Source organism: Leptonychotes weddellii, chromosome 6 (genome assembly GCF_054177405.1).
Source record: "Leptonychotes weddellii isolate Sample4059 chromosome 6, ASM5417740v2, whole genome shotgun sequence".
Lineage (NCBI taxonomy): Eukaryota > Metazoa > Chordata > Mammalia > Carnivora > Phocidae > Leptonychotes > Leptonychotes weddellii.
Window position 1 is genome coordinate 64,087,231 of NC_138374.1, and position 24,097 is coordinate 64,111,327.

At 39.6% G+C, this 24,097-nt stretch overlaps 1 protein-coding gene across 1 annotated transcript in view; it reads left to right on the top strand.

Annotated features, from left to right (window-relative positions):
* MAP3K21 (mitogen-activated protein kinase kinase kinase 21) overlaps positions 1–24,097 on the top strand; it is a 58,543-nt gene that overhangs the window by 20,303 nt on the left and 14,143 nt on the right. Inside the window, exons 3-6 of the mRNA XM_081823166.1 lie at positions 1,764–1,912; positions 2,714–2,889; positions 11,055–11,295; positions 18,392–18,514. Coding sequence (XP_081679292.1) covers positions 1,764–1,912; positions 2,714–2,889; positions 11,055–11,295; positions 18,392–18,514 — 689 coding nt within the window. The remainder of the gene's footprint in view (positions 1–1,763; positions 1,913–2,713; positions 2,890–11,054; positions 11,296–18,391; positions 18,515–24,097) is intronic.

Genomic DNA, 24,097 nt, shown 5'->3' on the forward strand with positions numbered 1-24,097 from the left:
TTTTTTTTTAAAGATTTTATTTATTTATTTGAGACAGAGAGAATGAGAGACAGAGAGCATGAGAGGGAGGAGGGTCAGAGGGAGAAGCAGACTCCCCGCCGAGCAGGGAGCCCGATGCGGGACTCGATCCCGGGACTCCAGGATCATGACCTGAGCCGAAGGCAGTCGCTTAACCAACTGAGCCACCCAGGCGCCCCGTCCCCTTTTTTTCAATATAAAACAGTGCTTTGAGATGGCAGAGCAGACATCACTTTTACTTTATAGGTCAGTTAATTCAGGATTGGCTGTTAAGGGCTTTGTGAGTGGAGACGTAGCTAGTAAGTAGTGATACTCCCCAAACTCAAGTCTGCAGCTTCCAGATGCAGCTGCCTTTCACTGGTGCCCTGGTCCTCCACCTGCTCAGGGAAGGAGCCCTGGACCCAGTGCCCTCAAGACTCAAACACCTTCACTTAGAGCTGGTGGAACATCAGCTGGAGGATCCCTGAGGCCCCACTGGTTGGGCACATTCTGTCGTTTCTAAATTCTTATTCAGAAAGTTTTCAGTAGATAGAATAGGATCCAATAGGCACTGATGGAGAGCTTTTTAAATGAGAGGTTATCATATCTGGGATGACCTGAAGCTGGAGTCTAGAGAGTTTCCAGCTCTTTGCAGACCAGGTCTTCAGAGACGGCTTGTTCTATTATAGTCGTGATGCTCTGAGTCCCCATATCTCTTTAGATCAGAAGATAATCAGATGAGACTCAGACATCAATTCCATAGCCAAATTTAAATGCTTTTTTTGATGTTATTCTGAGCTGTTCTGCCTTTCCTTTAGGTGTATTTTACTACCTTCTGTCTGCTATCTTTAAAATGATGCTTTAATGTTCTATATAAGCAACAAGCTATGAGAAATGAGAATTAAGTTACTACTCTAAATTTCAAACTTTTTTAAAACTTAAAGCTAATGATGTTTTCAAAAATTAGAAAACTAAATAAGAATGTACTAGTTATGTTAGTAAATTAAAAAAAATAAATATGACTGTTGCTTATATGCCTGTGTGTTTCCATTTAAAATCACATGGAATGTCTGGAGTGAGTGATATTTTATGTATTAACAAAAGATAATTTGTACTTTATGTTTTGAAGAAGATAAAGGGAAACTAAGGTACTAATGGATACAGAGTTACAAAGAAGATGTGTTTTGTCCCACCAGCAGGCACAAGAAGGCCCATGCTGATTTTTTTTGTCCATAACTATTAAGCAATATGGTAGAAAATATGAAGGGAGAGGCAGAAAGATAAACAGTTTCAAAAAAAAAAAAACCATTTAAAAATAGTCAGCATTGTTTGATCTAAGTCCTGTGGTGCATAGGATGAGATTTCTGTCAGTGTCCTGACAGTCCTCAAGAGGTTTAATTCCAGTGTAAAAAAATGAGATAGAAGGAGAAACATCAAAACCACCACATTAAAGTGTGACCTGGTTCTGGACCTGATTTGATTCAATTATGTACTGCTCCTATACTTTCCTATTCATTAGGTAGTTTTAATTCCTGTCATGAATGCATAACTGATTTCTGGGAAGGTGTGTACTTATATGCGTTTGGGAGGTTCGCTGGAAGAGCCCACTTCCCACCTTGGGATAAGTGGCACTTAAGGGTTTTGTTGGAAGAGAAGATTCTTAATCAGAGCTGGATGAGGGCTCTGACGCATTTATCCCACCATTTGTGTCATAAGGAAAAGACATCACTTAACCCATGTGACTTTATGGCAGTTTTGCTTTGCAGCTACGGAGTCCTACTGTGGGAGCTGCTCACGGGAGAAGTCCCCTACCGTGGCATCGATGGGCTCGCCGTGGCTTATGGGGTAGCAGTCAATAAGCTCACTTTGCCCATTCCATCCACCTGCCCTGAGCCATTTGCCAAGCTCATGAAAGGTCAGTTTCTGTGTGTCTGCGGAGGCAAGGGGATTTGCTCAGGAGAATGTCTGTATATTTTTTAACCAAAAGAGTAATTTCTGTGATTCTAATTTTCAAATGCTTTTAAGCAACTATACTATTTAATGAATTAGAAACTTTGTCTTCAATCTAAGATGTCAGGTAAAGTATTGACAGATTAAGTAACTTTTTAAAAACCAATCTAGTTTTATCAGTGACACGTTTATGTACAAAATTTAACCAACTGGTAATAAAGTTTTCACCAAGTTACACCAGTAGCGCTCAAAGACAGAATTGAATTGGGTTCATTCTGCTATTTTAAGTTCTACCTCATGATCAAAAATGTTTAACAATCTTAACCAGCCCTGTTTTGCCATGACCTTATCTATTTGATGCTTGTCTTTTAAAAATTAACTGACTCTTTTTGCAAGCAGCTCGTTACCTTCCTTCATTATTAGGCCATTTCTTAGAACCTCTCTTGTGGTTATAACCTTTTAGAAACTTTGGTTTTCTTGGGGCGAGTTCGAGAACTCTGTATCTGTAAATCACCTGGCTAGCGCAGCTTAGGCCCCTGAAACAGAGTTCGTGGTAAGGCATGGACCACATAAGATAAACAACAAGAGCCTTACCTAATAGTAAATGTTATGCAGGCCACCAGCCTGGTCACTGTGTAAAATAAAATGTTCAAAACCATTATCAGTTGATTTTTAAAATCTTTAGCAGATTTTAAACCCATCTGCATGGGCTGGTAATCTGAACTATGCCAAGAAACAGAATTAATGGGGTTCTTGTTGATTTTAGAGTGCTGGCAACAAGACCCTCACATTCGTCCTTCATTTGCCTTAATTCTTGAACAACTGACAGCTATTGAAGGGACGGTTATGACCGAAATGCCTCAAGAATCTTTTCATTCCATGCAAGATGACTGGAAGCTAGAAATTCAACAAATGTTTGATGAACTGAGAACAAAGGAAAAGGTGAGAGATCTGTATTAATTGCATAATGTACCCACATCTCTGAAGATTATGGAAAACGTGAGTTAAGAACACTATTAGCGTTATTATAAAAGACTTTCAGGCATGAATCTTTATTGATTCTTACCTTCCAGTTTAAACAAAACAAAATGAAACTGTACTCGAGATGTGTAATTAGACCATAAACAACCTTTTATTAAGGGAATTTTCAAAAGTAAAACAAATTAAAAAAAGAGAATAGCAAACTAAACCCTTTGTACAAATTAACCAACTTCAGTAATTGTCAATATTTTGTCATTTTGTTCATCTCCTTTACACATTATCATCCTTTTTAAAAAATGGTTAACCTTAAATTAAGTCCTCGACTCATGTCATTTTACCCTTAAGTCTTCAATGTGCATCTCTAACTGGTAAGAATTTTAGAAATAACTTTTTACCATTATTACCTCAGAAAGTAACAGCAATTCCTTGATATCATGTAATATTCTATATTCAAATGTCACAGTTTGTCTCAAAGGTGTCTTTTTATAGTTTTTGGTTATGTCTTTTAAAGCCCTTTTTTATGCTAGACCACCCCCAACATACACACACACACACATCCTTTTATCTCCAAGGCATTGCTTTGTTGGAGAAAGTGGAAAAGTGTGTAATTTTTTAACTTTTTTTTTTTTTTAAAGATTTTATTTATTTATTTGAGACAGAGAGAATGAGAGAGAGAGCATGAGAGGGAGGAGGGTCAGAGAGAGAGGCAGACTCCCCGCCGAGCAGGGAGCCCGATGCGGGACTCGATCCCGGGACTCCAGGATCATGACCTGAGCCGAAGGCAGTTGCTTAACCGACTGAGCCACCCAGGTGCCCCACTGATTATGATTTTTTGTTTTTTAAAGATTTTATTTATTTATTTGAGAGAGAGAGAGAGCACATGAGAGGGGGGAGGGTCAGAGGGAGAAGCAGACTCCCCGCTGAGCAGGGAGCCCGATGCGGGACTCGATCCCGGGACTCCAGGATCATGACCTGAGCCGAAGGCAGTCGCTTAACCGACTGAGCCACCCAGGCGCCCTGTAATTTTTTAACTTTTTAATATGATGAGTTAAGCTCTGGTTGGTTTGTATATTTTAAGAAGAAGCAAAAAATAAACATGTATGTTAACTGTGCTGGAACTGCACGTATGCCGCCACATGCCGAGTGACACGTGAGAAGTGAAGGCACACGGATCGGAGGGCAGGCGAGTTGGGAAGTGAGTTCAGTCGGCATGGCCTCCCTTAGGTCTAGACCTCACAGCCCTGAAGGACCCACCATTACAGCATGGCTGGGGGCTACCAGGGCAGTGCTCACTTTTTTAAAGATACTTCCATAGCACTTGAGCATTTTGATGAATCAAGGTTTATTCTGCTCATCAAGTGTGTAATTGTTCAATAGGTTAAATTCTGTTGTATGTGCAATAAATGTCTCGACAAAGTCCAACGTTGCAGGCTTTTGATAACCTTTATGAAGCCATGTAATTGTCCAGGAAGGAATTTTTATGCCTCATACATTTGTGATTCTGAAAGGGTGGAATTCTTTTGAAGAGGGCAGTAATGCTTTGCTAAATAGAGTCCACTCGCCGATCCCAGTTTACGACACTGAAACATGGTGGAGAATCAGTCCCCCACGTTAAAGTTACTTGGCCTTGTATGGTGTGGCTCTCTGTTACATCTCCAGACTTTTCCACTGACCGTAACACCAAAGGCTTGCAGTCAGCCCAAGTCCAAAGGTCAGGGCAGAAGAGGGAATAACAAGTTGTGGTGTGGATGTATGTGCATAAGCATTTCTTGAGCTAGAACATATAATACTGTGCGTGGTACCAAGACACCGTATGCCCACATTCTGTTCTTGAGTAGCTGACACTCACCATTGTCTTGCTGAACTGGAAATTAATACAAGGCATGTCATAGGTATTCCCCAAAGTGCAAATGGTTTCCTTAAAAATACATATAATTTAAAAATGTGTCTCTGGGGACCTTGGTCTGAGTTTCAAGGTCATGTTTTGTTTTCCCCAGCAAACAAGTGTTGACTGTGTACCGTGGGCTGGGAGCAGTGTTAGAGTCCTGGGATACAAAGATAGATATGACAGTCTGTATCCTTGAGGTCCTTAGAAGGCCAGGCTAGGGATTTGGGATCTTGTTGACAGGTTTTTAAAAGGGGCCGGCTATGTATCTTGGCACCATTTTCCCACTGGACACTGAAGTCAACCTACTCTCATCCCCTGCCCAGTCTTCCTTGATGATGATTCTTCTTCTTCTTCTTCTTCTTTCTCTTCTTCTTCTTCTTCTTTTCTTCTTCTTCTTCTTCCTCCTTCCTTTTGTAATGGGATTGCTGTTCTCATAGGTTACCCAGTCTTAAAGTTCTTAGAAGATATTTCTGGTGATCTCCTATGTGACAGAGCCCAGCAGTGGGAATCCCTCCCTCATCCCTTCCCACTTGCCTCAATGTGGCAGCATCCCACCTGGGTGCTCTGCATCCAGTCTTACTCCCCTCACCATCACCTCCAGTGACCCTTCTACAGTGCAGATGCAGAGCTGAGCATCCTTCTTCAATGGCCAGTCCCTTCCCTTATTAATTTCCTTTGTTCTAACATATTTAGCCTCACTTTGTCAGAATCATATTGCATTTCTTTTGGTTCCTCTGATGCCGTGCTCTTGACCTTTGGTCTTGGTATACATTCTCTTCTCTGTCCAGAATACTGTTCTCTTCCTCGCTTTTGGTCCCACCTCACAATTGCTGGATCCTTTACTGTCAGTCCCTCAGCTCCCTTCCCTTACTAGGACACACTGTGTCATGGCATCCCACACTTCCCTTGTTGGGGTTGGCGCTGAGTCCTGCTTCATTACTATTCACTTGCTTAATTGTACTTGGTTTGCCTTTTCTGCTAGGTAATAAGTTCATCAGCTGTGCTATCTTATTCTTGGTCATTTCCATCCACAGCATTGAACAAAGTACTCAGCACAAGGTAGATATGAAATAAGTTAACCTACATAAAGTTTCTTAATATGCTCCTGATAAGTATTCTAATAAGTGAGTGATATTAGCAATTATTGTTATCACATTATTACTGTTTTAAGTAAAAAGGAATTTAAATCTGTTCTGAATCTTATGCCATCAAAGAGGTGTACAACTCAGCTGTTTAACTGCTGCTTATGTGTTCTTGAGAGACTCCCACATGTGTGCACAGGGAAATTTTGGTTGTTCACTTCAGCGTGGTTGGGGAGAATGAAAACCTGGGAACGGCTTCAGTACCCATTAACAGGGAAGACACCTCAACTGCTATATATTGATTCAGTGGAAATCTGCAAACTAGTTAAAATAAATGGATTCTAGCTACATGTTTCAACATGGATAAATCTCAAACATAAGTTTGAGTGGGAAAAGCGAGTTGCAGAAGAATAGTTACATTAGATACCATTTATGTAAAATTATAAAACACATAAAACAATGCCATTCAAATGTACAAAAAGACTGAACGTACAGATAAGGGATGGGCAGAAAGCAACTGAGGCACAGCAGATCTGCAGAGGGAAGGGAGAAGATTAGAGTCAGCCGCACGTAGGACTTTAGCAGATCTGAGACGGATGAGGTTAAAAACTTAGCCTCTATTAAACATTGATGGTGAGTGCATGGGTATTTGCTAGTCTGTCTAATTGTAGTATATTTTAAATATTTCCATAATTTTAAATGATTAAAATAAAGACTAGAGAGAAATATGTAAACAGTTAAAGTCATTTTTTTTCAAGTAGTAGATGTGTACGTAATTCAGTCCCTTCTTGGATCTTTCAGTATTTTGTAAGTTTAACAATATAAAACAAGCAAATGCAGCCTTAGATGGTGGGTTTGATTGTCGGCACCAGGATTTAAAGAGCCTCCCAAGGAGGATGATCTGGAAGACAGGAGAAGGACCTGGGAATCCATCCAATCTGAGCAAAGAACAGAAGGGGTGCAGACGGAGCTGGTACTTTCAGGGGCTACCCTGGAATACTGGAAGAACTTGAAGGGAGGAAATATGCTTCCTGTTGTTTCAGAGTTTGGCAGTAGCACTTCTTGGGTGAAAGCTCCGGGGATTAAAACGTGGTCTCCGAATCAACGACTTTCCAACGCTTAGAGCAGACAGCAGTGCGGTAGACTGTATTCGGCTTCCTTCCCTCGAGGGATTTGAGCAGACTAAGGGGATATCTAAATGGGATTCTAAAAACTCTGATAGACCCCCCTCCCTTTTTTAAATATACATTTATAGCAGAGTGCCAAAATCTATAGCAGTCTAGCAAAGTGGTTAAGACTAGGGCCAGACGGCTGGCTGGAATTGGGGCTCTACTGTTTGCTGACCCAGGACTGCTCCCCCCCAACCACCTCCTCACCATGAAATATCCACAGAAAGGCTGCTGTCTCCCTGGGGGTGCTGTGAGGCTTGCTGAGTGCTGTATGCAGAGTGCTCAGAGCGGTGCCCGTGCTCGGCAAGTGCCAAAGAGAGTGGTGATTTTGATTGGAACCAGAACGGGTTCCAGTGGCCGCTACCATTTCCTGGGCCAGACAGGAAACTGGGCTCCTCTGAGCAATAAAATGCTTGAAAACGACCCGACCGGATTACTTTTTAAATCTTGCATTGAGTTGAAGGATTACTTTCAGTGATACTATTAATACGTTTCTTGGAAACTTTAATACTTTTCATTGACTTAATATGATAGGGAAAATACTGACTTTTTTTTTTTTTTACACTTTCCCAAATTGTTCTCAGGAATTCTAAGGTTAGATGTTTAATAGCAAAAATAAAAAAGATTTAGGGGCATGGGAGTGGACTTTGAGGAAAAATAAATCATAGGATTTATAGTTTAGAGGTGATATTATTAATAATTATGATTTTTATCTATTTCATTTATTTATTTTAAATTGTTGGTAATTATGACACTGCAGGATAGAAGCATATCCAGTGAGTTAATTCTTACTATATATGTGGTATAAAAGTCAAAAAGCGTCCTTCAGAAATCATGTCTGCTCTTTCTCCATTTTGGGGGTTTATAGTAGTTTGTTTATTATTCTTTGGATTCATTTTTGAGCTATCCTCTGGTGATGTCTTTGCTTTTTCTTTTTATATTCTTTTTGTACAGCGCCCCTTGAAAATACAGCATTCGTGGTATCTTGTGAGCCTTTGACTTAAAATTAAAGGGAATATATAATGCTTTTTATTTTTCCTTAAAGGTTTCTAACTGCCGCTTTTTTGACAGAGTCAAAAGCACAGTGTACGTGCACTATCTCCCTTTCTTGTTCACTGATTGCTTAAGGTAGGAGGCGTCAGACTTGGAATTAATGGTCAGTAACTTGGCTGTGCTCTGCGTTACTCAGTAAACTGCAGCCTCCACAGATAACAGTTCCTCCCTAAATTCCTGGCTTCTTATCTTCATGTGTCTGTCTTTGTGCATTGGGTGCACGCACCTGGTTTTGAACCACTATGAGAAGGCATGTCACCATTAATGATTAACATCTACTGCCAGGAATCTTGATTTGCCATTATTAGAATGGCCCGTGCCAAGCAATTAAACAAATATTACTGCTTAGAAATCTCAGCAACCAAAAGAATTTTTGTGTGTGCTTCATAATTTCAGAGTATTCAAAGGGGTGCCTTTTTTTTTTCATTTACTTTTGAATGTTTTAAAATTCATTCAGAAGGAAGAATACTTCGGCTGCTTTCTTTTGATCTTTTTTTTTTTTTCTTTGATGAAGTCTTGGGCAAGTGATTTTTTTTTTTTTTTTTTTTAATTTATAAAGTCATTGCCAGAGAATTCACATTTTAGCTTGGGACCTGGAATTAAACAGGGTTTCTTCTTCAATTATTGTTGTAGTAACACAAAAAAAGCCTAATTGAATTTGCTGCCCTTATCTGTTCCCCATGCCATTTCATTTCACAATAGCTAATTGGATTGACACCAACACCACTGAAAAGTAATATCTTAACAAAAGGGCAGACAGTAATGAGTTAGAAATTGGAAGTTGACTGGAAAGTATCCTCTGTCCCCAGATACACGACTGTAAGATCTCCAGTTTGGACAAACTGGTTGGAGAAAGCCATCAGTTAAATAATGGATTCCAGAATTTTTTCTAATATGTACCATTTTCTTTTTTTTCTTTTTTTCCCTTTTCACGTAATAAATAGTAATTTCTGTCTGGGGCAATGTAATGAAAAAAATACTGATCTGCTTATAAATAAGAATCAGTTGATAGATATCACCAGAAGTGACTTGAATATCAACTGGTCTTAAGTAAATCTTTGCTTTTGCAATTTTATGAAGTTTGTTTAGAAAAAATAAATTTAAAGAATGTTTCAAAGGCAAATTTCAGCCCACTTTGGTAAATTTACAATAAATTCAGAATTTGTTTGATCTGATTAATTTTTTGTTTTTTTTTTTTAGAGCTCCCTAGTCTCTTCTTGATATTATTATATTTATTTGTGGAAGGAGGGTCTTCTATGTTTTCCTCTATGATAATTGTACTGATGAATAGCCTCCAAATATTCTTGGAGCCCATCTATAAAAAGTCCAAGGGATTAGTAGACTTCAGTTGATATTTTAGTCCCATGGTTCAGCTCTGGTTTCTCCCATGAGCTTTATTTTATAGTGTCCTTTCATGCATCAGTACTCTTGAGGTGGGCTGTGTAAAGTGGCCTGCTTATATATGTGTGACATGTTTGCCCGATGCTCAGAGCTCCCAGAGTTCCCAGCCCAAAGCTGCATCTGAGAAGGCATCTACAGTTTCTAACAAAGATCTTGGTATTAGGATGGTCTAAGATTAAATTCTCTGGAGCAGTGTAAATAAAAGTTTGCAAATGCCTTGATTTCTGTGGGAGTGCTTGATTTAGTAGCAGGGTAATCAAGAAGAGAAAGTAGCTCAGCCCTGAAAGGAATATTTATGTCTCTGGTATAGGACAGATCATTTTATACAAATGAAATAAGAATGGAGATGTGATTTAAAAACTCTGAGAGCTCTTGGTTTTACTATTGAATACATTTTTCCTAAAGGAACAAACGTACAGTTGATCCTTGAACAACATGGGTTTGAACTGTGTGGGTCCACTTATACATGGCTTTTTTCAATAAATAGAGTACTGTAAATGTATTTTCTCTTCATTGTTATTAATAACACTTTCTTTTCTCTAGCTTACTTTATTGTAAGAATACACTATCTAATACATATAACATACAAAATACATGTTAATTGGCTATGTCATCCATAAGGCTTCCTGGCAACAATAGGCTATTATTATTGGTTAAGTTTTGGGGAAGTCAAAAGTTATTTATAGATTTTAGATGGCCCGGTGGGGCTGGGGGTGGGTCAGTGCTTCTAACCCCATATTATTCAAGGATTAACTATATTCCTCTATATTAACTATATTCTTCAATTCATAGATTTTTCTATCAAGTTAAATAATTCTGAAACCAAAACCAAGAGGAAGTTAGACTTTAATCAGGAAGCACTGAGGCAGCAGGATTTTATGAGCTAATACATGAGATCTGTGTATAACCTGATACTTTGCATTCATCCATGGGGTCCTGAAAAGTTCATTTTCATTTGAAAAGTTCATTTTCCATTGACTTTTCATTTTAGAGATGCTCATTTTCATTTCTGATGGGCCTTCAGCTAACTTCGAACACCTTAGCTTTGTTCTTCCTTTAACCTCTCCACCATGATGTTTCAATCTCTGAGCAAATTCTTAAAGAACCTAAAGAAGTTCTTCCAAAGTAAAGAAATCTGAACTGCAGTCTTTTGTAAGGAGAATAATTATCCCTTAATTAGTCGAGCTTTAACTTTTGGCTTTATTTGGAAAAGGGTTGTTCCCACCTGTACTTTGTTGCTCTATGTTAATGTACATTTTATGTGCCAAGTGATTATATTATAAAGGCTAGAGGTGAGAGAGAAATGTTGAAATCGGGTGTAAAAAATTTTTGAGGACCGTAAGACTGAGAGCGTTGCTGGAGCCCGTGCAAGGCTTTCGTTGTCGTCTAAGTCAGTGCTGTGCTAGAAAGATTTGCGCTCCGACCATCCTACCCGCCAGGAGCGCGGTCCCAGGAGCCCTGGAGTGGCCGGGGCTGAGCTGAAGAGCAGGAGACCCAGCTTCTTGCTGACACCAGGTGTGCTCTCTGCCCCAGGAGCTGCGGTCCCGCGAGGAGGAACTGACCCGGGCTGCCCTCCAGCAGAAGTCCCAGGAGGCGCTGCTCCGGCGGCGGGAGCGGCAGCTCGCCGAGCGGGAGATCGACGTGCTCGAGCGGGAGCTAAACATTTTGATATTCCAGTTAAACCAGGAGAAGCCCAATGTCAAGAAGAGGAAGGGAAAGTTCAGGAGAAGTCGGTTAAAGCTCAAAGATGGCCATCGAATCAGTTTACCTTCAGGTATGATTTTCGTCCTCCTGTTTCGTAAGAGTTTTGAATGTCGCCTCTGTAATCGGCTTTGCTTCTTTAGCGCTGGGAAGAGATGGGAGAATGAGATTTTAAAAACATTACGTGAAGGGCGCCTGGGTGGCTCAGTCGTTAAGCATTTGCCTTAGGCTCAGGTCACGATCCCAGGATCCTGGGATGGAGCCCTACATCGGGCTCCCTGCTCAGCGGGAAGCCTGCTTCTCCCTCTGCCTCTCCCCCCTGCTTGTGATCTCTCTCTCTCTCAAATAAATAAAATCTTTTAAAAAAATAAAACATTATGCGAATAAGTATCTTCACTTGCTTGCTTCAGTCCGTGGTCATAAGATAATGACCTAACTCATGTTCACGTGCAAAAAGCATCAGTCGTGCCTTTACACCACATGGTGTGCTGAGAAGTTAGCTCTTGGCATGCTTTCCTGTAAAGGGATTCAGAGATTTACTCCTTTTAAAATCAAAGCAGGATTTCTTCTTAGTTCAATGCACTGAACCAGCATTGCATGGCATGGTGAAAAAATCCTGAACAACAGAATTACTGCTATTTTGTCATTCCACAAAGATCTATAATGTCATCTGGTAACTGAGTTCATTTGGGACATTGAAGATGTTGTTTGTACCTTCAACAAAATATATCAAGTACTTCAATTACATACCTGTCAGTTTTCATCTGAGATGCAAGTATTTTTAAAAGCTTCTCTAGATTTACTGGTTCATTTTTATACCTCCTGGATTTTAAAACATTGTGACAGTTTTAAACATTGTAATGTGTTAGAAGAAACTAAACAGAATAGAAAATAGCATACATAGATCCATTCACGAAATTAAATTCTTTAACAGTACATGTTATACTTGATTTAAGGAAAAACCAAATACCCCTCCCCTGCCCCCATATTTTATGATTCTTCTAATACTGGGGAAGAATGGTGACAGAACAAGAGCTGACTGCACTTTTACGGAATGTGCATTAAATATCTATTTATCTCTTCTCCTTATCTTTCCACCTCTCCCTATATGTATTATAGAGTCTCTTTAAGGATGCTAGTGTTGTCCTAAGATGTTTGTTAATGGTATGAAAACTGATTTTAAATAACAGTATCAACAGTTTTGTTTTATATATAAAGTATGTACAAATTGCCTTGTAAAATTATTTATTGCAAAGTACTCAAAGGCTTGAACATAATGTGACTTTCTAGGTTATTGCAGAAACCCTCAGTTGATCAGAAAATCGCTGATATGTGGCAATATACCATATACATTGATTATTTGGTTTGCTGAAGTGAGACTAGGCTGTGGGTCCTTACTCATTTTACCTTTGACCTCTCTGAGGGAAAAAAAGATACTTTTTCAGGTTCTCTTCTCTTCAGGTTTGCTTTTTAGCCAAAGTGTAACTTGGGGGACCACGGACTGTGCTATCTTGTATATCAGACATAATTTAAAATAGACTATTTTATTTATGATGAGGTTTCTGCTTTCAAGTGTAGATGATAGAAAAATTCAGAGAGGCACTCCCATGTGCATTTTCTCCAGTTCTTAGCTATATCAGCCTTCTAGTTTGTTGTGACTATGTTATCCTGATTAATATTCACTGATTCCTTGGGAAACTTTGGAGGGGGTGGCCAATGAGAAACTGATAGAGAATAAACTTGGAAGAAAAAATTAAATCATTCCAGTGATTCTTTAATCTTCAGTGGTCAAATGATTAAAGAACATATCTCAGGATTACTGAGGTCACTTTCACTCCTGTTTTTCTTCTCAAATCATGTTTGGCCAATATCTTGTGTTCATTCAAAGGAAGCTGAATGCATTTGACTATTTTTGCTAGATTTATATTATTCCTGGATTGCACTATTTGGCTCTTCTCTCTCTGAGAATTTTAGTTACACATTTATGTACCTTGTGGCACTTAACAAATGATTCCATTTAAAACATATCCCTCAAAATCTGCTATAATCCGAATCCATCTTGAAGGAATGAAATTCAGTTGCGGTAATTTAGCATGGCATTTACCTCTTCTGGCCACAAGGTGACACTACATTGTTGTCACACTGTTACCACTGTGGAAACTGTTTCTCTTTAGAATCCCCCAACTCTTCACCCTCCCCCCCACACACATATACACGCATACACACACACACACACACACATTTACTTGCACAATGTCCCAAAGCAGGATACATATCCAAAGATGCAAGGAGAAGAATGGCAACTGTAACAATACTTAACTTTTCTCCTTCAGGAATTTTGCTTAGTATAGAAGGGAAAGCAGTTATTTGTGCCTTAAGTCCAAGAAAGTTACTATCTGCTAGAAAATTCTTTGAGTTACCAGATGTTAGTACTATTTAATGGTAAACTATTAAGGAAGAAACATCTGACAGGCAGTAGGTTGAATGGCAGTGATACTTTCTTTTCATTGTACCAAATTACTCCAAGCCCTTTTGCAGGAATTTTCCCCATGTATAACTAGCTTAAAGATTTTCTCAGAAACATATTTGAGACTCCTACAAACTGGCTTTTAGTATCTGTGCCTGTACCTCTTTCAAAACCTTGTTATTAAGTGCGAATAATTATCATAATTTTGTCCTTCAGAATCACTGAAGATGACTTTTAATCTTATGGCTGGTTATAGCTATGATGACTTACTGCTAGAAAACTCAAATGTAGTTCTTCCCATTGGCAATCCTTCATGGGGACCTAACCAAATAAGGATAGATGCTTACAAAAGGAGGCAACATAATCTAAGACAAGAGTTTTTAAATTATATTTTATGAATTCTTGGAATTTGCAGGAAGAAAAAATGATCATGGTAGATCTTTTTCTATTGCGACCACTTTCCACCGCGTGCTCTGCATTTTGTTTATCTTAAACCAAAGTTGTATTTTTAGAACATATAAAACAAGGCAAAGAGGTTTTGAACCTTCAAAATGTTTCTAAAGCAATGGCATTCCAATTTCAACCACTTCAGAAATGCCGAAAGTCTGCCACAATCATCCCCCTCATGTGTGCGAATGTGAGAGTGGGTGTATGTACATGCAAATACAACTACTTTCAGGGTCAAAATGATTATTCCCTCTGAGACTATCATGAAACCTTGCCAATAAAAATACTAGTGTAGGTTTTACCCAAAAGCCTGTGGACCTCACGATAATCTGCCATGAGAAAATTATTCTCTCAAGTACAAAGAAAAATAACGCCAGCCAGTTTCATAAGCATATAACTGGGACAGAGTCAACCTTTCCCCACTTTAGAGGGACAAGGATATTTATAATAAGAAATATTTTCTCTATGTTTGAAAACATAAAGAGTGCCCTTTTTTTGAGGGAGAGAAATTAGACTTTTTTAGAAGTAGGTATTGTTGAAGTCCAGTTTTGTATCTTTGCTACTCTTCCTTGGCCTCACAAATGTTCTATGCTGGTTACCTGGCCATCATCTGTTCCACTTGGTTTATGGTTCACATGCTATGGGTTGGCTCTGTGTTCTAGTTCTGAGGGCAGCAAGAGCACACCCGCCTTCTGCCCTGGGCTGGAGTGTCTCGGAGAATTTGCTCCCAGAGTGTTATGACATGTCATGGGCTAGTTGAACTTTGACAAAGCACTTCAATCTAAAGTAAACTCTTTTGTATCGATGGGTAAGGGTATTTCTTTCTTTTACTCTTTCCCCTCCCTCCTAATCCAGTCCATTCCCATGTCCTGCTAAACTGTTTTCTTGCACCCATTCTTCACTTAAACTGCTCTGCCTGGTCAGATCTTCCATTTTTCTTACTTGGTAGATGGAAGGAGCCTCCTATCTGGTCCTTCATTTCCACTCGCTTTGTCTTCCAAACCACCAAATCACCATACACACTGCTATATATATCTCAGCAGTTAACTGTAAGCTCCAGTTTGATTCTACTGCAAAGCCTTACACCATCTTCTCATTCAACAAATACTTGCGGATTTACCGTGATCAAGTAGTAGGGATTACGAGAAAATAAATACAGTCTCTGCCCTTACTTTACTTACAATCTTAAACAGAGAAAATACTGACTCAGCAGAGATTCCCTAAGTACCTTTTCTGGGTGAGGTGCTGTGCCAGCCCGCAGTGGGGTGTTGCTGGGATGGAGATTTCTGGCCCCTGCTCCAACAGAGCTGACGTTGTCCTGGGGGCAGGGGAGTGAGCCCTAAGCTAATAATTAAATACTTATTTACTTGCTAAGATGATTAACTACTATGAGGGCAGGATCACATGACTGATTAGCAGAGAGGTGTCACCTGCTCTAAGGAGAACATAGAAGGCTTGGTCCTTCCCAGGAATTGAAAAAGACCGCTGTGGTTTGTGGGGGGTCAGCAAGTCCAGCCTCCGACCCATTCTGTGCAGTCCACACAAAGGTTCGTGCACTTTTAAACACTTGAAAAGAATAAGAAGAATGATATGTGGGGTGCCTGGGTGGCCCAGTCATTAAGCGTCTGCCTTCGTCTCAGGTCATGATCCCAGGGTCCTGGGATCGAGCCCTGCATCGGGCTCCCTGCTCCGCGTGAAGCCTGCTTCTCCCTCTCCCACTCCCCCTGCTTGTGTTCCCTCTCTCGCTGTGTCTCTCTCTCTCTGTCAAATAAATAAATAAATAAAAGAAGAACAATATGTCATGGCATGTGAACATGATATGAAATTTAAATTGCCATTTCCATAAATAAAGTTGGATTGGAACGCATTTATGTATCACGAACGATTGATTTCTCGCTACATCAGCAGATTTGAGTAGCTGTGACAGAGGCCGCATGGCCCACAGTGCCTAGAATATTTCCTCTGTGGCACTTTATGGTAAAAGTTTGCTGACCCCAGGTTCAGACCATAGCAAGTGACAGGAGAACAGGGCAGGATGAGGCTGGAGGCACGAAGAACCAGACTCGAACTTGAGGGGCTTACAGAGTATATGACGGTTTTGATCTCTGTAACCTAAGAAGTAAGGCAGAGCCTTTGAAGACTTGTCAGCAGGGGAGTGACATGGGGTGGCATACATTTTTAAAATGCATCTGGCTGCTGTAAGCTAGACCCGAGAGGCCCAGTGCAGAGGCAGGAAGATCAAAAGAGGAACTAGGGCAGCTCATGGAATGGGGGTGGCAGTGCAGAGAACAAAAAGAATCGCTAACATGCATCCAGCACAGAGTCTGTCCTGAGCCCCGAGCTGAGTATTCCCTATACTTCTTTATAGTTAATTGTTCAGCGCTGCCCTACAGAGTAGGAATCGTGATTTATTTCCCACTTTTGTACATGGAGATACTGAGGTGCCTCCTGAAAATTCATGTGGCTGGTAAGTGCTAAGCTGGGATTCACATGTGGAGTTTACTACTTCCAGAAGCTAGAGTATAAGTTTCTCAACTATAACTCTCAGATGAATCTGTAGCACAGAATTGGCAACGTATTTTGTGTTTGTGTGGGTATGGAGGGTCAGGGAGAAGAAGACAATATTAAACATTTTCGGATGTCCAGCATGAATGATTGGAGAGATGTCTTGCTTACAGAATTACAACTCCTCCTCATTTCAAATACCAGCTGGTTCTTTAAAGTTCTTTACAGTGTAAAGTATAATTTTCAAAAAGGAAAATTATAGCTTGCTTGCAAGTATGAAATGAACTCATGTCAAAGATTTTTATCCAACTCACTAATAATTAGGACAATCAGTTAAAACTGGTTTCAATGAGAATTTGAGGAGCTAAGTATTTGTGGGCAAGTTAATAAGGGAATGTTAGGGTTAGATTGCTAGGTTAAATACAAGCCTGGTTAGGGCCCAGTGTGGCCATAAACCATAACCTTTGTGATTGTCTTTCACACCAGACGGAAATTGTTTGCATCATTACCAGACAGAATCTACAAGTTACCCTCTGCCCCCTACCAAGTTGTAAAAACAGCCACTAGAAAATCAAAGGTTAAGCTGAGCAGTGCACTGAAAGAACACCCAGTAATTTCTTTTACCTGTGCCTGAGGTTTTGATAACTTTTCCAACAGTTGACAGAGTTTTCCCAGGCACTCTCTTCTTCCCTCTGGTAATATTAACTCCTCCTTCCATATATTCCTAGTTGTTGGCATTCACTTCCACAACAGCTGCCTATCTTACCGTTAGGTCATAGGACTACAGAATGCTTTTAACTGGGGCAGGGTTGGGGGAGTTTTCCTGGACCCTCTTAGGGTCCCTGGCTGGGTCTGAAAATCAGACTGTCAAAGATGGATTAACGGGGGGAAAAAAAGCATAAAAATTATTTAACATAAGTTTGATACGACAGGGGAGACTTCATAAGGAAATGAAGACCTAAAGAAACAGACCGGAGTATTTTTCTACTAGGTTTAATGAAGAGTGGACGGTCGTGAAGAAATGTGATAGGTTAAGGGAGGTGTTTTGGGGGATAGCATGTCCCAAACCCCCTGTAACCTGCATTTTCTGTTTTAATCACCACAGCAACACTGTGCAGTATTCATTGTTTCTGTCCAACAGTTGAGGAGACAAGCTCAGAGGGTTCCTTATGGTTTGAGGTCCATACTTCGTTCATGACAGAACCAGGACTCATTGAAATCCAAGGTGTCTCCTCTTTCAAATTTGTTTTCCACAATGTTAGACTACACGAAAGTAATTTTTCTTCCTAGAAGATGGTTAGGTTCTACAAGTACTCAATAGTGTCCCATTGGTCTGTGACCATGTGTCTGACTGTACCTAACATATCCTAGACTCTGATTATTTTTTTTAAAGATTTTATTTATTCATGAGAGACAGAGAGAGAGATGCACAGGCAGAGGGAGAAGCAGGCTCCCCACGGAGCAGGGAGCCTGATGAGGGACTTGATTCCAGGACCCCGGGATCACGACCTGAACCGAAGGCAGATGCTCAACCAACTGAGCCACCCAGGCGCCCTCATAGACTCTGATTATTATTGACTCGAGCCCTGAATGGAAGATAAGAAGGAAACCAAGAAACAGACCCAGAGATGCTTCCTTCTTACCCTCTGGCAGATTTTCCTCTTATTGCTTTGTGCTGACGAAGAGCCTGTGAATATGGACAGCCTAAAACCATGAAATCTCAATTCTCACTTCTTTGCATATCCAACAGATTTCCAACATAAAATCACCGTCCAGGCCTCTCCCAACCTGGACAAACGGAAGAGTTTGAACAGCAACGGCTCAAGTCCACCCAGTAGCCCCACAGTGATTCCTCGGCTCCGAGCAATACAGCGTAAGCATTCGCCCTGGGCACACGGGCTCCTGTGGGGATTTCTGCCCTCAACTGACTTGGATTCCATCTAACCAGAGGTGTTATTATAGCTCACTGTAACTAACACATGACATTAACAGGTGTCACAGCTATTCAGAAAACAAAATTTGGTCTTACATTTCTTAGTCTAATTTTCTTCTTTTTTTAATTGAGATATAATTGACATATAACATTATACTAATTCCAGGCATACAATGTAATTATCTGATATTTGTATATACAGTTGACCCAGAAACAACATGGGGGTTAGGGCCGCTGACCACCACCACCCCCCACCACCATGCCGTGCAGTTGAAAATCCGCATATAACTTTTGACTCCCCAGAAACATAACTGCTAATAGCCTGCTGTTGACTCGAAGTCTTACTGATCACATAAACAGTCAATGAACACATATTTTGCATGTTATATGTATTATATACTGTATTCTCATAATAAAGTAAGCCACAGAAAAGAAAATATTAAGAAAATCATAAGGAAGAGAAAATACATTTACTAGACCATACTGTACTTATCGAAAAAATCCACATATAAGTGGACCCATACAGTTCAAACCCATGTTGTTCAAGGGTCAAATGTATTGCAAAATGATCACCACTATAAGTCTAGTTAACATCTGTCACCATGCATAGTTACAAAATTTATTTTTCTTATGATGAGAACTTTTAAGATAGGCAACTTTCAAATATGCAATACAGTGTTATTAACTATAGTCACCATGCTATACATTATATCCCCATGACTTATTTATTTTATACCTGGAAGTTTGTTCCTTTTGACCACCCTCACCCATTTCGTCCACCCCCTGCCTCTGGCAACCACCAGTTTGTTCTTTGTATGTATGAGCTCTTTTTTTAAAAATTTAATTCCACATATAAAGAAAATCATAGTATTTGTCTGTCCGACTTATTTCCCTTAGCAAAATGCCCTCAAGGCCCATCCATGTTGTTGCAAATGGCAAGATTTCATTCTTTTTTCTGGCTGAATAATATCCCATTGTATAGTTAATACCACATTTTCTTTATCCATTCATCTGTTGATGGACACTTAGGTTGTTTTCATGTTTTGGCTATTCTAAATAATGCTGCCCTGAACATGGGGGTGCATATATATTTTAGACTTAGTATTTTTGTTGTCTTCAAATAAATACCTAGAAGTGGAATTGCTGGGTCATATGGTAGTTCTATTTTTTTCCAGTTTTATTGAGGAATAATTGGCATACATCACTGTATAAGTTTAAGGCATACAGCATGATGGTTTGATTTACATATATTGTGAACTGATTACCTCAATAGGTTCAGCTAACATCCATCTTCTCATATAGATACAATAAAAAGAAAAGAAAAAAAGAAAAAGGTAAAAATTTTTTCTCCTTGCAGTGAGAACTATTAGGATTTACTCTCTTAACAACTTTTCTTTATATCATACAGCAGTGTTGGCTATAGTCATCAGGCGCATTACATCCCTAGTACTTATTTATCTTATAACTCAAAGTTTATAGCTTTGACCACCTTCCTCTGATTCCCCCTTCCTCCACCCTCCACCTCTGGTTACAAGTCTGATGTCTTTGTCATTTTTCTTTTTTTTAGATTCCACATATACGTGAGATCATATAGTATTTGTCTTTTTCTGTCTGATTTATTTCACTTAGATTAATGTCCTCTGAGTCCATCCATGTTGTTACAATGGCAAGCTCTCATTCTTTTTTATGGTTGAGCAACATTCCATTGTATATATATACCACATCTTCTTTATCCATTCATCCATTGATGGACACTTGGGTTGTTTCCATGTTTAGGCTATTGTAAATAATGCTGCTATGAACATGGGGGTACAGATATCTTTTCAAGTTAGTGTTTCCATTTCCTTTGGATATATTCCTAGAAGTGGAATTGCTAGATCATGTGGTAGCTCTGTTTTTAATTTTTGAGTCTCCTCCATACTGTTTTCCACAGTGGCTGCACCAATTTGCAATCACACCAGCAATGCACAAGGGTTCCCTTTTCTCCAGATCCCCTCCAGTATTTGTTATCTCATGTCCTCTTGAGGGTGGCCTTCTAAAAAGTGTAGGGTGATATCTCATTGTGGTTTTGATTTGCATTTTCCTAATTACTAGTGATGTTGAGTATCTTTCATGTGCCTGTCGGTCATTCATATGTCTTCTTTGGAGAAATGTCTGTTCAAGACCTTTGCCTATTTTTTAATTGGGTTACTTGATTTTTTTTCGAGTTATGTGTTTTTTATATATTTTGGTTATTAGGCCCTTACCAGGTATATGGTTTGCAAATATTTTTTTCCCATTCCATAGGTCTTTCCGCTTTGTTGATGGTTACTTTTGCTGTACAGACACTTTTTAGTTTGATATAGTCCACTAACTTATTTTTTATTTTGTTGCTTGTGCTTTTGGTGTCATATCCAAAAAATCATTACCAAGACCCCTGTCAAGAAGCTTTATTCTTATATTCTAGGAGTTTCATGGTTTCAGGTCTTATATTAAAGTCTTTAATCTATTTTGAATTAATTTTTATGAGTGGTATAATGTATGGATTCAATTTCATTCTTTTACATGTGAATATTGAAGAGTCTTTTCTACATTGAGTATTCTTGGCATCCTGGTCAAATATTAGTTGACCATATATGGTTGAGTTTACATCTGGGCTCTCTGTTCTGTTTGTTGGTCTATTTGTCTGTTTTTATGCCAGTACCGTACTATTTTGATGACTTTAACTTTATAGCATTGCTTAAAATCAGGGAGTATGATACCTCTTGCTTTGTTCTTCTTTCTCAAGATTTCTTTGGCTATTTATGGTCTTCTGTGATTCCATATAAATTTTAGGAGGGGTTTTTCTACTCCTGTAAAAAAGGCCACTGGAATCTTGATAGCAAGATTGCGTTGAGTCTATAGGTGGCTTTGGGTAGTACTGACATTTTAACAATATTACTTCTTCCAATCCATGAACACAGGATACATTTTCATTTATTTGTGTCTTCTCTGATTTCTTTCATCAGTATCTTACAGTTTTCAGAATAGAGATCTTTCATTTCTCTGTTGAATAGGAGTGGTGAGAGTGGACACCCTTGTTCCTGATCTTAGAGGAAAAGCATTCAACCTTTCAGCATATAGATGATGTTAGCTGTGGGCTCATCATACGTGATCTTTATTATGTTGAGATATATTCATTCTGTGCCTAATTTGTCAAGAGTTTTTAGCATGAATGGATATTGAATTTTGTCAAATGCTTTTTCTATGTCTATGAGATGACTATATGATTCTTTTCTTTCATTCTATTAATGTGATATATCACATTGATTGATTTGCATATGTTGAACCATCCTTGCACCCAGGGATAAATCCCACTTGATCTTGGTGAATGATCCTTTTAATGTGCTGCTGAATATTGTTTGCTAGTATTTTATTCAGAATTTTTACATCTATGTTCATCAGGGATATTGGCCCATAGTTTTCTTTTCTAGTAATGTCCTTTTCTGGTTTTGGTATCAGGGTAATGATTACCTTATAAAATGGGTTTGGGAGTGATCCATCCTCTTGGATTTTTGGGAAGAATTTGAGAGGAGGGATTAATGTTAATTTTCCTTTAAATGTTTGGTAAAATCCACAAGTGAAACCACTGGTCCTGGGCTTTTCTTATTGGGAGATTTTTGATTACTAATTCAATCTTCTTACTAATAATTGGTCTATTCAGATTTTCAAAATCTTCCTGATTCAGTCTTGGCAAGTTATATGTTTCTGTGAATGTTTCCATTTCTTCTAGGGTGTCCACTATGTTGGCACAGAGTTGCTCCTGGTAGCCTTTTATGATCCTTTGAATTTCTGTGGTATCAGTTGTAATGTCTCCTTTTTCATTTATAATTTGTTGATTTGGGTTCTTTCTCTTTTTCTGTTGGTTAGTTTAGCTAAAGATTTGTCGATGTTGTCTTTTCAAAGAACCAGCTCTTAGTGTGGGTAATCTTTTCCATTTTTTTCTCTATTTCATTTATTTCTGCTCTGATCTTCACTATTTCCTTTCTTCTGCTAACTTTTGGCTCATTTGTTTTTTTCTCTAGTTCTTTACAGTGTAGAGTTAGGTTGTTTATTTAGGATCTTTCTTCCTTAATGTAGACATTTATTGCTACGAACTTCCCTCTTAGAACTACTTCAGCTGCATCGCATAAGTTCTGGTATGTTTTGTTTCATTTTTGTTTGTCTCAAGAAACTTTTTTCCCCCCTTTAATTTATTTTTTGATCCATTGGTTGTTCAGGAGAGTGTTGTTTAATTTTCATATGTTCATGAATTTTCCAGTTTTTCTTTTGTTACTGATTTCTAATTTCATGCCATGTGGTCAGAGAAGATACTTGGTAGAATTTCAATCTTCTTGTATTTACTGACTTGTTTTCTTGCCTAACATATGGTCACATAGGCCTGTTGAATGGGCTGTGAAGCTTTCTGTGGTCTGGTTGGACTGGCTGAAGGCTGTATTCAGTGATGAGCAGGACAATGGATTAGATTCCCTGCCTGGGTGCAGCAGGAGAAGCAGCTCTAAAGCTAGTAAAGCCCTTTGTTTGTTGTCTTACCTCAAGATGACCCACACCCTAAGTTGCCTGACTGAACGGGGCCACTGGCTTTGCTCCGCAAAGTATCAGCTCTGCCCTCCTGCCTCTTGGCTCAAGTTCTGCTTGGCTACACAGCTTCCAGGAGTTCTTTCCAGTCCTTCTGGTCTAGGGGACTGGAAGACACTCTTTTCACTGGATGGGGCTATGATTCAGATCCTTCCCTGGGTGTGGGCAAGCTGGGCCCGAAGGCTGACAAAACTCCTTGTTTGAGAATCTGAATCAGGCAGATCTGCACACCACAGAACTCCATGGTCAGAGTGCACCCTGACTCAGTTGTGCAGATGAATGAAGCTGATGGTTGAGATGACTGTTTGGGCACTGCTAGTATGAACTCCCTCTGCCAAGATCCATGTGCTGGTTGTTGCAAGCCTCTCTCCCCATCTCCACAGATTCCTAGTGGTTGAGCCCCACAGACACCCCCTAAATTCCCCCTGGTACAGGATCAGAATAGTGGCTCCTGCAAAAGTGACCTACAATTATGGGAGGGTACTCATCCCCTCTGGGTTCTCTTTGTCCACTGGAAGAACTGGAAGGTCAGGGGAGACCTCTCTTTGTGGTGCTGCACTGGCCTGGGGGAGGGGCAGCACACTGCATGTGTAGCTGCTTCCCTTGTCCTTATGATGCAGTCTGTCCTGGTCTCTGAGGTGTAAGGGGAGTGCTGTAGCCTCACCCTTGTGTTCGAGGATCCTCTCAGTGGTGTCTTATTCTCAAATAGTTGTTTGATGTTCTTGTGAGGAGTAACAAAGTCAGGTATACCCTACGTCACCATCTTGGTCACAATTTGGTAGTTCTGTTTTTAATTTTTTGAGGCACCTCCATACCGTGTTCCACAGTGGCTGCACGAGTTGACATTCCCACCAACAGTGCACAAGGGTCTCTTTTCTCCACACCCTCACCAACACTTACTATTTCTTGTCTTTTTGATACTAGCCA